The sequence below is a fragment of the Chiloscyllium plagiosum genome, unplaced genomic scaffold, assembly GCF_037043375.1.
Source record: "Chiloscyllium plagiosum isolate Xiang-an unplaced genomic scaffold, Cpla_swu_hap1 HiC_scaffold_14, whole genome shotgun sequence".
In the NCBI taxonomy this organism is placed as follows: domain Eukaryota; kingdom Metazoa; phylum Chordata; class Chondrichthyes; order Orectolobiformes; family Hemiscylliidae; genus Chiloscyllium; species Chiloscyllium plagiosum.
The window spans coordinates 16,186,579-16,201,225 of record NW_028270152.1 but is presented as its reverse complement, the minus strand read 5'-3'; the positions used below and the strand labels follow the sequence as shown (position 1 = coordinate 16,201,225).

The 14,647-nt window shown below is 47.1% G+C and overlaps 1 protein-coding gene across 1 annotated transcript in view; it reads left to right on the top strand.

The window, feature by feature from the left end:
- The window catches only part of fancd2 (FA complementation group D2), a 105,500-nt gene that overhangs the window by 55,291 nt on the left and 35,562 nt on the right, over nt 1-14,647 (top strand). Inside the window, exons 23-26 of the mRNA XM_043707668.2 lie at nt 23-123; nt 10,946-11,061; nt 11,295-11,403; nt 12,945-13,046. Of these exons, the coding sequence (XP_043563603.2) occupies nt 23-123; nt 10,946-11,061; nt 11,295-11,403; nt 12,945-13,046 (428 nt within the window). The remainder of the gene's footprint in view (nt 1-22; nt 124-10,945; nt 11,062-11,294; nt 11,404-12,944; nt 13,047-14,647) is intronic.

Sequence of the window (14,647 nt, the reverse complement as noted above, 5' to 3'; positions counted from 1 at the left end):
TCTTTTTATTTGTCATTTTTAGGTGTATTTCTCCAGTGTGTCTTGCTTCCTTTTTCCGCCTATTGCGATTCTGTGAAGAGGTGCAAAACAATGGAAACTTGGAAGAGATTGATGCTTTATTAGGTACGCTGTGAGGTACTTCATGTGGAAGTTTGAGTAGAAGAAAGTGTAAACTTTCTTAAAACTCGTACTTGATTTAAGCTGCTTTCTCCCATTTTTACTTTATTCTTTCTCAGGATGTAAGCATCACTAGCAAGATCAGCAGGCACCGATCCCCAATTGCCCTCGAGAAAATGTGGTGCCCTGCTTTCTTGAACTACTGTAGTGCACTGTCTGGTGGTCGTTTTCCACTCTATTGTTTCTGAGATTTTGCAATGGAATGTGGTTCAAGGACACCTTTTAAAATTTAGTCATTTACAAATGCATTTGTGGATTTGCTAATTTTGCTCTAACTCTGACTACCCCCCGAGGTTTGCTAAGGTTGTCAAGGTCAACTTACTTCCTTCCCTCACTTTCAAATTCTAGTTGTTTTTCTTATTCCTTGGTCACTGTTTAGTATCTATCTGTACTTAGAAACAGATTGAAACTTGCAGTTAATAGACCTGTGTCCAGTCCCTATGAAATAGTCATAGAGATGTACAGCATGGAAACAGACCCTTTGGTCCAACCCACCCATGCCAACCAGATATCCCAACTCAATCTAGTCCCACCTGCCAGCACCCGGCCCATATCCCTCCAACCCTTCCTATTCATATACCCATCCAAATGCCTCTTAAATGTTGCAATTGTACTAGTCTCCACCACTTTCTCTGGCAGCTCATTCCATACCCATACCATGCTTTGTGTGGAAAAATTGCCCCATAAGTCTCTTTTATATCTTTCCCCTCTCACCCTAAACCTATGCCCTCTTGTTCTGGACTCTCCAACCCCAGGGAAAAAACTTTGCCTATTTACCCTATCCATGCCCCTCATAATTTTGTAAACCTGTAAAAGGTCACCCCTCAGCCTCTGACGCTCCAAGGAAAAGAGCCCAGCCTGTTCAGCCTCTCCCTATAGCTCAAATCTCCAACCTTGGCAACAGACTTGTAAATCTTTTCTGAACCCTTTCAAGTTTCACAACATCTTTCCGATAGGAAGGAGACCAGAATGGCATGCAATATTCCAATAGTGAGGTAAAAACAATGACTGCAGATGCTGGAAACCAGATTCTGGATCAGTGGTGCTGGAAGAGCACAGCAATTCAGGCAGCATCCGAGGACAGGCAAAATCGACGTTTCGGGCAAAAGCCCTTCATCAGGAATAAAGGCAGAGAGCCTGAAGCATGGAGAGATAAGCTAGAGGAGGGGGGGGTGGGAGAGAGTGGCATAGAGTACAATAGGTCAGTGGGGAAGGAGATGAAGGTGATAGGTCAGGGAGGAGAGGGTGGAGTGGATAGGTGGAAAAGGAGCTGGGCAGGTCGGACAAGTCCGGACAGGTCAGGGGATCGAGTTTCTGGAGGTTAGAAGCTAGGATGAGGTGGGGGAAGGGGAAATGAGGAAACTGTTAAAATCCACATTGATGCCCTGGGGTTGAAGTGTTCCGAGGCGGAAGATGAGGCGTTCTTCCTCCAGGCGTCTGGTGGTGAGGGAGCGGCGGTGGAGGAGGCCCAGCACCTCCATATCCTCGGCAGAGTGGGAGGGGGAGTTGAAATGTTGAGCCACTGGGCGATGTGGTTGATTGGTGCGGGTGTCTCGGAGATGTTCCCTGAAGCGCTCTGCTAGGAGGCGTCCAGTCTCCCCAATGTAGAGGAGACCGCATCGGGAGCAACGGATACAATAGATGATATTAGTGGATGTGCAGGTAAAACTTTGATGGATGTGGAAAGCTCCTTTGGGGCCTTGGATGGAGGTGAGGGAGGAGGTGTGGGCGCAGGTTTTACAGTTCCTGCGGTGGCAGGGGAAAGTGCCAGGATGGGAGGGTGGGTCGTAGGGGGGCGTGGACCTGACCAGGTAGTCACGGAGGGAACGGTCTTTGCGGAAGGCGGAGAGGGGTGGGGAGGGAAATATATCCCTGGTGGTGGGGTCTGTTTGGAGGTGGCGGAAATGTCGGCGGATGATTTGGTTTATGCGAAGGTTGGTAGGGTGGAAGGTGAGCACCAGGGGCGTTCTGTCCTTGTTGCGGTTGGAGGGGTTGGGTCTGAGGGCGGAGGTGCGGGATGTGGATGAGATGCGTTGGAGGGCATCTTTAACCACGTGGGAAGGGAAATTGCGGTCTCTAAAGAAGGAGGCCATCTGGTGTGTTCTATGGTGGAACCGCTCCCCCTGGGAGCAGATACGGCGGAGGCGGAGGAATTGGGAATACGGGATGGCATTTTTGCAAGAGGTAGGGTGGGAAGAGGTGTAATCCAGGTAGCTGTGGGAGTCGGTGGGTTTGTAGAAGATGTCAGTGTCAAGTCGGTCGTCACTGATGGAGATGGAGAGGTCCAGGAAGGGGAGGGAGGTGTCAGAGATGGTCCAGGTAAATTTAAGGTCAGGGTGGAATGTGTTGGTGAAGTTGATGAATTGCTCAACCTCCTCGCGGGAGCACGAGGTGGCGCCAATGCAGTCATCAATGTAGCGGAGGAAGAGGTGGGGAGTGGTGCCGGTGTAATTACGGAAGATCAACTGCTCTACGTAGCCAACAAAGAGACAGGCATAGCTGGGGCCCATACGTGTGCCCATGGCTACCCCTTTGGTCTGGAGGAAGTGGGAGGATTCAAAGGAGAAATTGTTAAGGGTGAGGACCAGTTCGGCCAAACGAATGAGAGTGTCGGTGGAGGGGTACTGTTGGGAACGTCTGGAGAGGAAAAAACGGAGGGCTTGGAGGCCCTGGTCATGGCGGATGGAGGTGTAGAGGGATTGGATATCCATGGTGAAGATGAGGTGTTGGGGGCCGGGGAAACGGAAGTCTTGGAGGAGGTGGAGGGCGTGGGTGGTGTCTCGAACGTATGTGGGGAGTTCCTGGACTAGGGGGGATAGGACAGTGTCGAGGTAGGTAGAGATGAGTTCAGTGGGGCAGGAGCATGCTGAGACAATGGGTCGGCCAGGGTGGTCAGGCTTGTGGATCTTGGGAAGGAGGTAGAACCGGGCAGTGCGGGGTTCCCGGACTATGAGGTTGGAAGCTGTGGGTGGGAGATCTCCTGAGGTGATGAGGTTCTGTATGGTCTGGGAGATGATGGTTTGGTGATGGGGGGTGGGGTCATGGTCAAGGGGGCGGTAGGAAAAGGTGTCCTCGAGTTGGCGTTTGGCTTCAGCGATGTAGAGGTCAGTGCGCCAGATTACCACTGCGCCCCCTTTGTCCGCTGGCTTGATGGTGAGGTCAGGATTGGAGCAGAGGGATTGGAGGGCTGCGCGTTGTGAGGGTGAGAGGTTGGAGTGGGGGAGGGGGGTCGACAGGTTGAGGCGGTTAATGTCCCGGCGGCAGTTGGAAATGAAGAGGTCGAGGGCAGGTAATAGGCCAGCGCGGGGTGTCCAGGTGGATGCAGTGTGTTGGAGGTGGGCGAAGGGGTCCTCAGAAGGTGGGCGGGAGTCCTGATTGTGAAAGTAAGCTCGGAGGCGGAGGCGACGGAAGAATTGTTCGATGTCACGGCGTGTATTAAATTCATTGATGCGTGGACGGACGGGGACGAAGGTGAGTCCTTTGCTGAGGACTGATCGTTCGTCCTCAGTGAGGGGGAGGTCTGGGGGGATGGTGAAAACTCGGCAGGGCTGGGAGCTGGGAGCTGGTGTGGGTGTAGAGCTGGGAGTGGGGTCGGAGCCAGTACCTGGAGTGGGTGTGATGGTGGGGGGAATGGGGGTAGAGTCATGAGCAGGGGTAGTGTTCCCCTCAGGGTTCTGGGGGGTGGGGATAGTGACAGTGGGGTCTGTGGGGGGCGTGTCAGCAGAATGCAGGTGAGTGGCGTTGGTGGGGGCGGAAGTGGTGGCAGACACGGCAGTAGGGGTGGCGGAAGTCACTGAGGGTGTGGCATCGGCGATGATGTGAGGGCCGGAAGTGGCTGTGGGAATGGCCATGATGGGGGCAGAAGTGACATCATCAATCAGCGTGGGGGTGGTAGCTGCATCAGCCGCATGGCTAATGGCGTTTCCGAGGCCAGGGGAATCTTCTGGAATGTTCAAGGAGCGCTGGTTATGGAGCTGGGTAGATAAAAGTTTGTTGTACTTACAGTTTTTGATGTTTGAGATGGAATTGAAATACTGTTTGTTGAGAGTATGAATTCTCCTGAGTATGAATTCTCTTCCGTCGCCTCCGCCTCCGAGCTTACTTTCACAATCAGGACTCCCGCCCACCTTCTGAGGACCCCTTCGCCCACCTCCAACACACTGCATCCACCTGGACACCCCGCGCTGGCCTATTACCTGCCCTCGACCTCTTCATTTCCAACTGCCGCCGGGACATTAACCGCCTCAACCTGTCGACCCCCCTCCCCCACTCCAACCTCTCACCCTCACAACGCGCAGCCCTCCAATCCCTCTGCTCCAATCCTGACCTCACCATCAAGCCAGCGGACAAAGGGGGCGCAGTGGTAATCTGGCGCACTGACCTCTACATCGCTGAAGCCAAACGCCAACTCGAGGACACCTTTTCCTACCGCCCCCTTGACCATGACCCCACCCCCCATCACCAAACCATCATCTCCCAGACCATACAGAACCTCATCACCTCAGGAGATCTCCCACCCACAGCTTCCAACCTCATAGTCCGGGAACCCCGCACTGCCCGGTTCTACCTCCTTCCCAAGATCCACAAGCCTGACCACCCTGGCCGACCCATTGTCTCAGCATGCTCCTGCCCCACTGAACTCATCTCTACCTACCTCGACACTGTCCTATCCCCCCTAGTCCAGGAACTCCCCACATACGTTCGAGACACCATCCACGCCCTCCACCTCCTCCAAGACTTCCGTTTCCCCGGCCCCCAACACCTCATCTTCACCATGGATATCCAATCCCTCTACACCTCCATCCGCCATGACCAGGGCCTCCAAGCCCTCCGTTTTTTCCTCTCCAGACGTTCCCAACAGTACCCCTCCACCGACACTCTCATTCGTTTGGCCGAACTGGTCCTCACCCTTAACAATTTCTCCTTTGAATCCTCCCACTTCCTCCAGACCAAAGGGGTAGCCATGGGCACACGTATGGGCCCCAGCTATGCCTGTCTCTTTGTTGGCTACGTAGAGCAGTTGATCTTCCGTAATTACACCGGCACCACTCCCCACCTCTTCCTCCGCTACATTGATGACTGCATTGGCGCCACCTCGTGCTCCCGCGAGGAGGTTGAGCAATTCATCAACTTCACCAACACATTCCACCCTGACCTTAAATTTACCTGGACCATCTCTGACACCTCCCTCCCCTTCCTGGAACTCTCCATCTCCATCAGTGACGACCGACTTGACACTGACATCTTCTACAAACCCACCGACTCCCACAGCTACCTGGATTACACCTCTTCCCACCCTACCTCTTGCAAAAATGCCATCCCGTATTCCCAATTCCTCCGCCTCCGCCGTATCTGCTCCCAGGGGGAGCGGTTCCACCATAGAACACACCAGATGGCCTCCTTCTTTAGAGACCGCAATTTCCCTTCCCACGTGGTTAAAGATGCCCTCCAACGCATCTCATCCACATCCCGCACCTCCGCCCTCAGACCCAACCCCTCCAACCGCAACAAGGACAGAACGCCCCTGGTGCTCACCTTCCACCCTACCAACCTTCGCATAAACCAAATCATCCGCCGACATTTCCGCCACCTCCAAACAGACCCCACCACCAGGGATATATTTCCCTCCCCACCCCTCTCCGCCTTCCGCAAAGACCGTTCCCTCCGTGACTACCTGGTCAGGTCCACGCCCCCCTACGACCCACCCTCCCATCCTGGCACTTTCCCCTGCCACCGCAGGAACTGTAAAACCTGCGCCCACACCTCCTCCCTCACCTCCATCCAAGGCCCCAAAGGAGCTTTCCACATCCATCAAAGTTTTACCTGCACATCCACTAATATCATCTATTGTATCCGTTGCTCCCGATGCGGTCTCCTCTACATTGGGGAGACTGGACGCCTCCTAGCAGAGCGCTTCAGGGAACATCTCCGAGACACCCGCACCAATCAACCACATCGCCCAGTGGCTCAACATTTCAACTCCCCCTCCCATCTGCCGAGGATATGGAGGTGCTGGGCCTCCTCCACCGCCGCTCCCTCACCACCAGACGCCTGGAGGAAGAACGCCTCATCTTCCGCCTCGGAACACTTCAACCCCAGGGCATCAATGTGGATTTTAACAGTTTCCTCATTTCCCCTTCCCCCACCTCATCCTAGCTTCTAACCTCCAGAAACTCGATCCCCTGACCTGTCCGGACTTGTCCGACCTGCCCAGCTCCTTTTCCACCTATCCACTCCACCCTCTCCTCCCTGACCTATCACCTTCATCTCCTTCCCCACTGACCTATTGTACTCTATGCCACTCTCTCCCACCCCCCCCCTCCTCTAGCTTATCTCTCCATGCTTCAGGCTCTCTGCCTTTATTCCTGATGAAGGGCTTTTGCCCGAAACGTCGATTTTGCCTGTCCTCGGATGCTGCCTGAATTGCTGTGCTCTTCCAGCACCACTGATCCATATTCCAATAGTGGCCCAACCAATGTCCTGTACAGCTGCAACATGACTTCCCAACTTCTGTACTCAGTACTCTGACCAATTAAAGAAAGCATACCAAATGCCTCCTTCATTATCCTATCTACCTGCGACTCCACTTTCAAGGAGCTATGAACCTGCACTCCAAGGTCTCTTTGTTCAGCAACACTCCCGAGGACCTTGCCATTAAGTGTATAAGTCCTGTTAAGATTTGCTTTCCCAAAATGCAGCACCTTGCGCATCAAAGCTCCAATGTTTTGTGACACCATAAAGAAAAGTACTTAAGAATCATAGAGTTATACAGCACAGAAACAGACCCTTCGGTCCAACTCATCCATGCAGACCAGCTATCCTAAACTGATCTACTCCCATTTGCCAGCATTTGGCCCATATCCCTCCTAACCCTTCCTTTTCATGTACCCATCCAGATGGTTTTTAAATGTTGTAATTGTACCTGCTGCACCACTTCCCCGGCAGTTCATTTCATAGATGCATCACTGCTGCATGAAAACGTTGCCCCTCAAGTCCCTTTTAGATCTTTCCCCTCTCACTTTAAACCTATGCCCTCTAGTTTTTGGTCTCCCCTACCTGGGGAAATAGACTTTGGCTATTCAACATATCCATGCCCTTCATGATTTTCTAAACCTCTATAACGTCACCTCTCAACCTCTGATGCTCCGTGACAGTAAGCCCCAGCATAGTCAGCCTCTCTGTCTAGCTCAAACCCTCCAATCCCAGCAACATTTTTGCAAATCTTTTCTGAACCCTTTCAAATTTAACAACACCTTTCCTATAGCAGGGATACCAGAATTGAATGCAGTATTCCAAAAGTGGCCTAACCAATGTCCTGTACATCCACAACATAACATTCCAATTCCTATACTCAATGCACTGACCGATAAGAAAAAAATACCAAAGACCACCTTCACCCAACCTGTCTACCTGCGAATTCACTTTCAAGGAACTATGCACTTGCATCGCTAGGTCTCTTTGTTTGGCAACATTCCCGAGGGCCCTACCATTAACTGTATAAGTCCTTCCCTGAATTGCCTTTCTAAAATGCAACACCTCACATTTATGTATTAAATTCAGCCACTCCTCGCCCATTGGCTCACCTGATCAAGATCCCATTGTACTGTAAGATAGTCGTCTTCACTGTCCACTACATCACCGATTTTGTTGTCAACTGCAAACTTACAACCCATACTTCCTATATTCACATCCAAATCATTTACGTAAAAGACAAAACGCAGATCAGCCAGTGGCACACCATTGGTCACAGGCCTCCAATCCAAACAATAGTCCTCCACCACCACCCTCTGTCAAGCCAATATTGTATCCAGTTGGCTACCTCCCCCTGGATTCCATGTGATCTAACCTTGCTAGCCAGTTTATCATGTGGAACCTTGTTGAATGCCTTGCTGAAGTCCATATAGACAACATCTACCGCTCTGCCTTCATCAATCTTCATGGTCACTTTTTCAATAATCAGTCTTTGCCTTTCAAAATGGATGTAAATTCTGTCCCTCAGAATCCCCTCCCAACAACTTACCCACCACTGACATCAGGCTCACCAGTCTATAGTTCCCTGGCTTTTCCTTACCAACTTTCTTAAATAATGGTACTACATTAGTCAACCTGCAGTCTTATGGCATCTTGGCAATCGATGATACAAATATCTCAGCATGGGGTCCAGCAATATTTGCCCGAGCTTTCCTCAAGGTTCTGGGATAAGCCTCAACTGTGGTAGCTTGCCACTTGTGGGTGATGACCTTTCTCCAAGCCAAGAACAACTAAGGATGAAAAAGATAAGGTTGTCTCAGTGAGAAAAAATGAGAATGTTGAATGGGGAATCAAAAGCGTAGTCAAAGAGGAAATGTTTGAGTAGGTTTTTGAGTGAAGAGGGAAGGTACTGGAGAGAAATTTCAAACTGAAGAACCTAGAGTGGGGATAATGAGAAGCACCTTGTAAGTGGATGGTAGGTATGTGTAGAAACAAAAGCCAGGAGGCGATTGAGCACGGACTACATGAGAAAAAATGTTTAATTTCCCTGCATTGACAGACCACTGCCTGTCCAGAACAAAATGCAGCCTATTTGATCATTTCTTTCCTGACCAACTTCAAAGTATCTGTGGCAAAAAGTCATTATGTGAAACTTTACAGCACTGTATTGTGACTCGAGAGGGTTCTCTAGTGGTAAAGTCAAATACTGCAGCATTGTTGCGCTGATTTTGTTGTATACATAGAATATTCTACGTTTTTAAAATTAAGAGCCAATTTTTTTTAACTCATTTGATTAGCTAACTTATTAGTAGGATGTGCCTGGGGCTGTGGTTTGCACAATGCAGCTGCATGTAATTTTTACTTGATGCATCATCATGAAAGATCTTTCAAAAGAGGATTAATATGTCTTGTGGTAGTGTTGAGTTCTTCAGAACCTGTTCAAATACGTACTAATGTAGCACTTTGCCGTTTCCGTTTCTGACACTGTAGAACATCTGCTGTAAATAAAGTCACTCTAATATAGACAAGTTCACCACTGAACTTGCACCAAAAAAGATTTCTGCTTCCCAGTGTGGGAATTTCCAGTGCAGACTTTATGGGCCAAATAACCTCGTTCTGTGTTGTAGTATTTGGCGATTTGATTAAGAGTTGTTGTGACTTTTATTTCATTTTCTGTTCAGAGCTATACTTTGTCACACACAATTTAAGTAAAATACATTATTTTATCGTCCTCACCGTGTCAGTATGGTGATATGTTTGTATGATGCTTACTCCTGGAAGCTTTGTATTAACCCACTATGATAAAGGGCTGCTATAAACCCTGATACAAATGCAGTGTTTGAGTGACAACTTTATATTTGTAAAAGGAGGGAGAAATGTGACTCTGCCCTTGCACTGCCCTCCTGTCTTCTAGCCGCAATTGCTTTGCAGTCCTGAGACAGTGGGTGAGCCATGATTTGGAAGTATGTTTTGAGGGAAAAAAATCTCTAAATTTGAAATAAGCTTGGGAGAATAGTGAATTAAGAAGATGACGCTGAGCGACTTCAGAGGGGCATTGACAAGTTAGCTAAATGGGCAGAGTTGGAAAGTGTGATGCTGGAAAAGCACAGCAGGTCAGGCAGCATCTGAGGAGCAGGGGAGTTGACATTTTGGGTATAAGGAATGGGCAGAGACCTGGCAGATGAAATTCAGTGCAGAGAAGTGTGAGGTAATGCATTTTGTTAGAGGGAGAGAAACAATACAGGCTCGATGATACAACTTTGAATGGAGTACACGTGCAAAGGGATCTTGGGGTTCACGTGCTTAATTCCCTGAAAGTGGTCAAGCAAGTTGAAATAGTTGTTAAGAAGGCTTATATGAACCTTGGGATCTGTGAATGTAAAGGAAGGAAGTGATGCAACACCTCTACAAATCATTGGTCAGACCACATAGAGTATTGTGTTCACTTCTGGACATTATAATTTACTCATGGGATGTGGGCATTTACTGCCAGAGCTTAACTGTCCTTGAGAAGGTGATGGTAAGCTGCCTTTTTGAACCACTGCGGTCCATATCCTTTCTCATTTATTGAAGTATGTTAAAGACATAGAGACATGCAAAGAAAATTTGCTAGACTGACACCGTTTCCTATACTGTAAAATTCTATGATTCTGTATTTTTAATTGTCAAATAATTGTAAAATACTGCAGATACTAGAAATCGGAAATAAAACAAAGTGCTAGAGAAATGCAGCATATCGATGGAGAGAAAAAACACAATTAACATTTCGAGTCCGATATGGTTGTTCTTGGGGAGTTCCATAGAGGAGTCACATTGGACTCAGAATGTTAACTATGTTTTTCTCTCCATGCATGCTACCAGATCTGTGAAGTATATTCAGCATTTTGTTTTTATTTTGTATTTTTAGCAGAGCTGTTAAAACTGGGGGAGACAGACAATCCAGAAATGCCTACAAATGTTCCAAACAAAAATAACAGCTTCATTTGATTGACCTTGTTTCTTAATAACCTATGTAACAATATATTTTATAGCAGATTATTCTGGGAGTAATAAGTCCTGTGTAATAATCCATCTAGATAAATGGCGCACTAAATGCAAAATATCTGTGAATTGGGTTATAGTTCAGGTTATAGTGAAGATTTTAAAGTGCCATTACAAAGCATAATATGTAAGTAAAAGTTGTTGTATGATCCTGTGTGTCTAAAAAGTGAACTGGCATTTATTGTGGAAGACAGATTAATGCATACACCAAGACTGTTGACACCTTTGACTTTACTATACTGACTCTTTATTGCAGGTTGTCCACTTTACCTGACTAACTTCGAACTAGTGGAGAAGGTGGAGTCACTATCCAAACAGGAGCGGGAGCTTCTCTGCTCAGTGCTGTTTCACACACTCAACTGGTTCAGAGAGGTAATGAAGCAAGTGTAGTGTTCTTAATGAGTTGGCCAGTTCATAGTTAGCTGCTTTTTACACTCTTTAAAAACTCAATCTGTGATAGCCACGTACAGATTTGGTTTCAAATCAATGATAGTGTCTAAGGAGGCAAGACAGTTGCACAATACAGAATAGTGTGGCTGACCAGTTTTATGCACGGATGGCAGTTCTGTTTGTGATGGTGTCGCTTGTTTTTATTTTCTGTCCAGGTTGTGAATGCATTCTGTAAACAGCAGGACACTGAGATGAAGGGCAAGGTACTTCTCCGGCTGCAGAACATTACACATTTGCAGGTGTTATTGGAGAAGTGTTTGGCAGGTTTGATATAGTTTATGCTATAAGTGTCAGTGTATTCTTGGCTTTTTAGCTGAATGCAGTGTCTTGTGTGCACCATTTTACATTGATGTGTTTCCATGCAACTTTTGAGATGGTCTGGATTATTATATGTCGGCTGAGCTCGCAATTTGTAAGGTGAGGTGCAAGCCTGATCCCAAAAGATCTAAATCTATTCATATTGATTTGTTTTCTTAGACAAGTTCATTCTATTGCTTTCTTCAGTTATAGCAGATGTGTAGCATTTCAGGTGAGACCAACATTTAGTTATTCTTCCAGTTTAGAGTTCTACCAACTCAGTATCAACGTGCCACGTTACCTCAACCTGAAATTGCCAGTTTAATCTGGACGAGTGCTATATTGTGAAAAGTGGGGCTAGTTCTGATGTGACTCCTTTCATTTATTGCGAGCTACTGTCTGATTGATGAAAGCATCTGTAAGTCTGAAAACTTTTGTTGTCCCTGCTGGACCTTGGTACTGTACTTGTGGTAAGTTGCCTGCAGATGCAAAGCAGCAGGTTAGTTGAAGGGCAGTGAGAAGAATTGGATAAATGGAAAATCTGGAAGGAGACCTAAACTGGCAGAATTAAGTTGAAGGTGGAGGGGGATCATGGGCGACAGACCACTGAGGGTTAGTCATCCAGCACCTGTTGATCGAACAATGATCACCTTATTTATGTTAAGAAAAAAAACCTACATATTCCATTAATGGAACTGCCTCTTTAGAGAAACCTTTGGTCAGGCTGCCCTGAATTCATCCCCCCTCCCCCCATCTTGTCTCAGCCGAATCCCTCCAGCCCGGCACCGCCTTCCTGACCTGCAGTCTTCTTCTTGACCTCTCCGCCTCCACCCTACTCCGACCTATCACCCTCACCTTGACCTCTTTCCACCTATCACATTTCCAACGCCCCTCCTCCAAGTCCCTCCTCCCTACCTTTTATCTTCTCCTGCTGAACACTCTCTGCTCATTCCTGAAGAAGGGCATGTGCCCGAAACGTCGAATCTCCTGTTCCCTAGATGCTGCCTGACCTGCTGTGCTGTTCCAGCAATAAAGTTTCAGCCTGAATCGATACCAATACATGGTTGCTCATTAGTACTTAAAAATTGCTTAGATTTCTAGTAATGTTAATTCCTCCCATTTGTATAATGAGTTCGTTCCCTCTTTCCAGTGAGAGCCTTGGTCACCTGTGTAAAGAGACCCAAGTGGGTCATGACAGTAACAGGATGCTGATTTTGTATCCCAATAACCAATAAAGATGCACTATGGCTGATATAAACTGACTTAAGTCTGGTACATGTCTGATTCTTGGGATTGAAGCGGCTTTTTACTACTTGCAGAAGTATGAACTGGGCACAACCTAAAGTCGGCTGGCATTTAGGTCATGTTTTCCAAAGTTAATTTGAAAATTGTATAGAAGCTGTTTTCCATCTTCATTGTAACAGTATTTTGGTGCATAAAATCTTATTGTTGTCCTTAGTCTTCAATTTGAAAGTTCTAATCTGCTGTCATTTCCTTTAACATCTCAGCAACACCTGGATACATCCCTCCACTGGCAAACTTTGATTTGGAGGTCACTGAGGTTCCTGTGACTGTATCTCATGCAGCACCAACTAAGAAAGGAAAGAAAGGTGATCAAGGGTTTGAGGTCAGAACTTCAAGTAGTTTGGGCACTGAGCAGGCGAATGGGAATATTGGAAATGGGAACAGAAGCAGACATTCAATTTCTCAAGCCTGCTTTATCATTCACTTAGATCATGCTGATATTCTATTTCACCACTATTTTTCCACATTCTCCCTGAATCTCTTGATGTCATTAGCAACCAGAAACCTATCAACATAATCAGTGACTGAACTTCCACAGCCGTCTCAGGTAGAGAATTCCAGAGACTCACCACCTCTGCATCAAGAAATGCCTCCTCATTTCAGTCCAAATGGCTTGTCCCTTATTCTGAGACTGTGCCCATTGGCTCTAAATTCCCTGCAAGGTAGACACCTCTCCCACATCTATCCTGCAAAGCAGCTAAGAATTTTGTATATTTCACCCTTCATTCTAAACTCCAGAAAACACAGACCTAGTTTCCTCAATTTCTCTCACCAACTCAAAAGTCAGATTGGTGAACCCATGTTATGTTTCCTCTATGGCAAGCAGAAAAGGTAAAGTTGGCACAGTCATTCCAGACCTTAGGGCTGCTGTTGTAATGGAGAGAGGCGAACGTATCACACCTCAGGTGAGGGGAAGGATTGAGAAGGAGAGTCCTTCATGGTAACCCCAGCCATTGTGGGAATTGAACCCATGATGTCACACGGCTTCGCAAACCAGCCATTCAGCTAACTGAGCTTACTGATTCCATGTGGCAAGCAAATCCTTCCAAAGGAGACCAAAACCATACACAATACTCCTGGTGTTTCTCTCACCAAGGTTGTCTGTGATTACTGCATGGCTTCTTTACCCCTGTACTCAAATCCTCTTGCATTAAAGGTAGCCATACCACTGACTGGCTTTCCTAATTGCTTGCTGCACCTGCATGTTGGCTTTCAGTGACTCATGAATATGAACACCCAGTTCCCTGCGAATATCACACATCCCAGTCTCACCTTTTAAGAACGACATCGCATTTTACTTTTTCCATATTGTATTTCAACCACAATATTCTTATCCACTTAATTGCCTTGCCTTATATAAATTCCCTTGAAGTTTCTGATGAGAAAGTTCTTTAACGTCCAATACAAGTATAACCTCTTTTACTCATCCTGACATGTTTTTTTATTTAGGTTATATATGATCTGTGACCAAGAAGGTGATCCATGGTCTGATCCTGTCTGTTCTGGTCTCATGAAGGCAGTAGCATTACCAGTGTGGCTACAGTGATTCCATTTTTCCTTCCCTTCAATAATGTGTTTGAGAAGAGGGAATAAGGAGCTCCAGATTAAATCTGGAATACCTACCCCCTTTCAGATGAAAAGTATCCTTCCCTGCTGGGCCAACTAATCCGTCCAGTGAACAGCTGAGTTTTACACAGCATCAGGATCTGAAGTTTCAGTCACCAGTTACGTTGAGTTGAGTGACCTCAGCCAAGTTACTCAGATTTCCTGTTGCTCATTACAATGTAAAGACTATTATCGGGAAAAATTACGTGTTCTTTAGAAAATTATCAAACTCTGATATCCCCATTTCAGTTGAATTGCAGCTAGTGCTTACTACTTTGATTCAGTAAATAAAAAACCACTT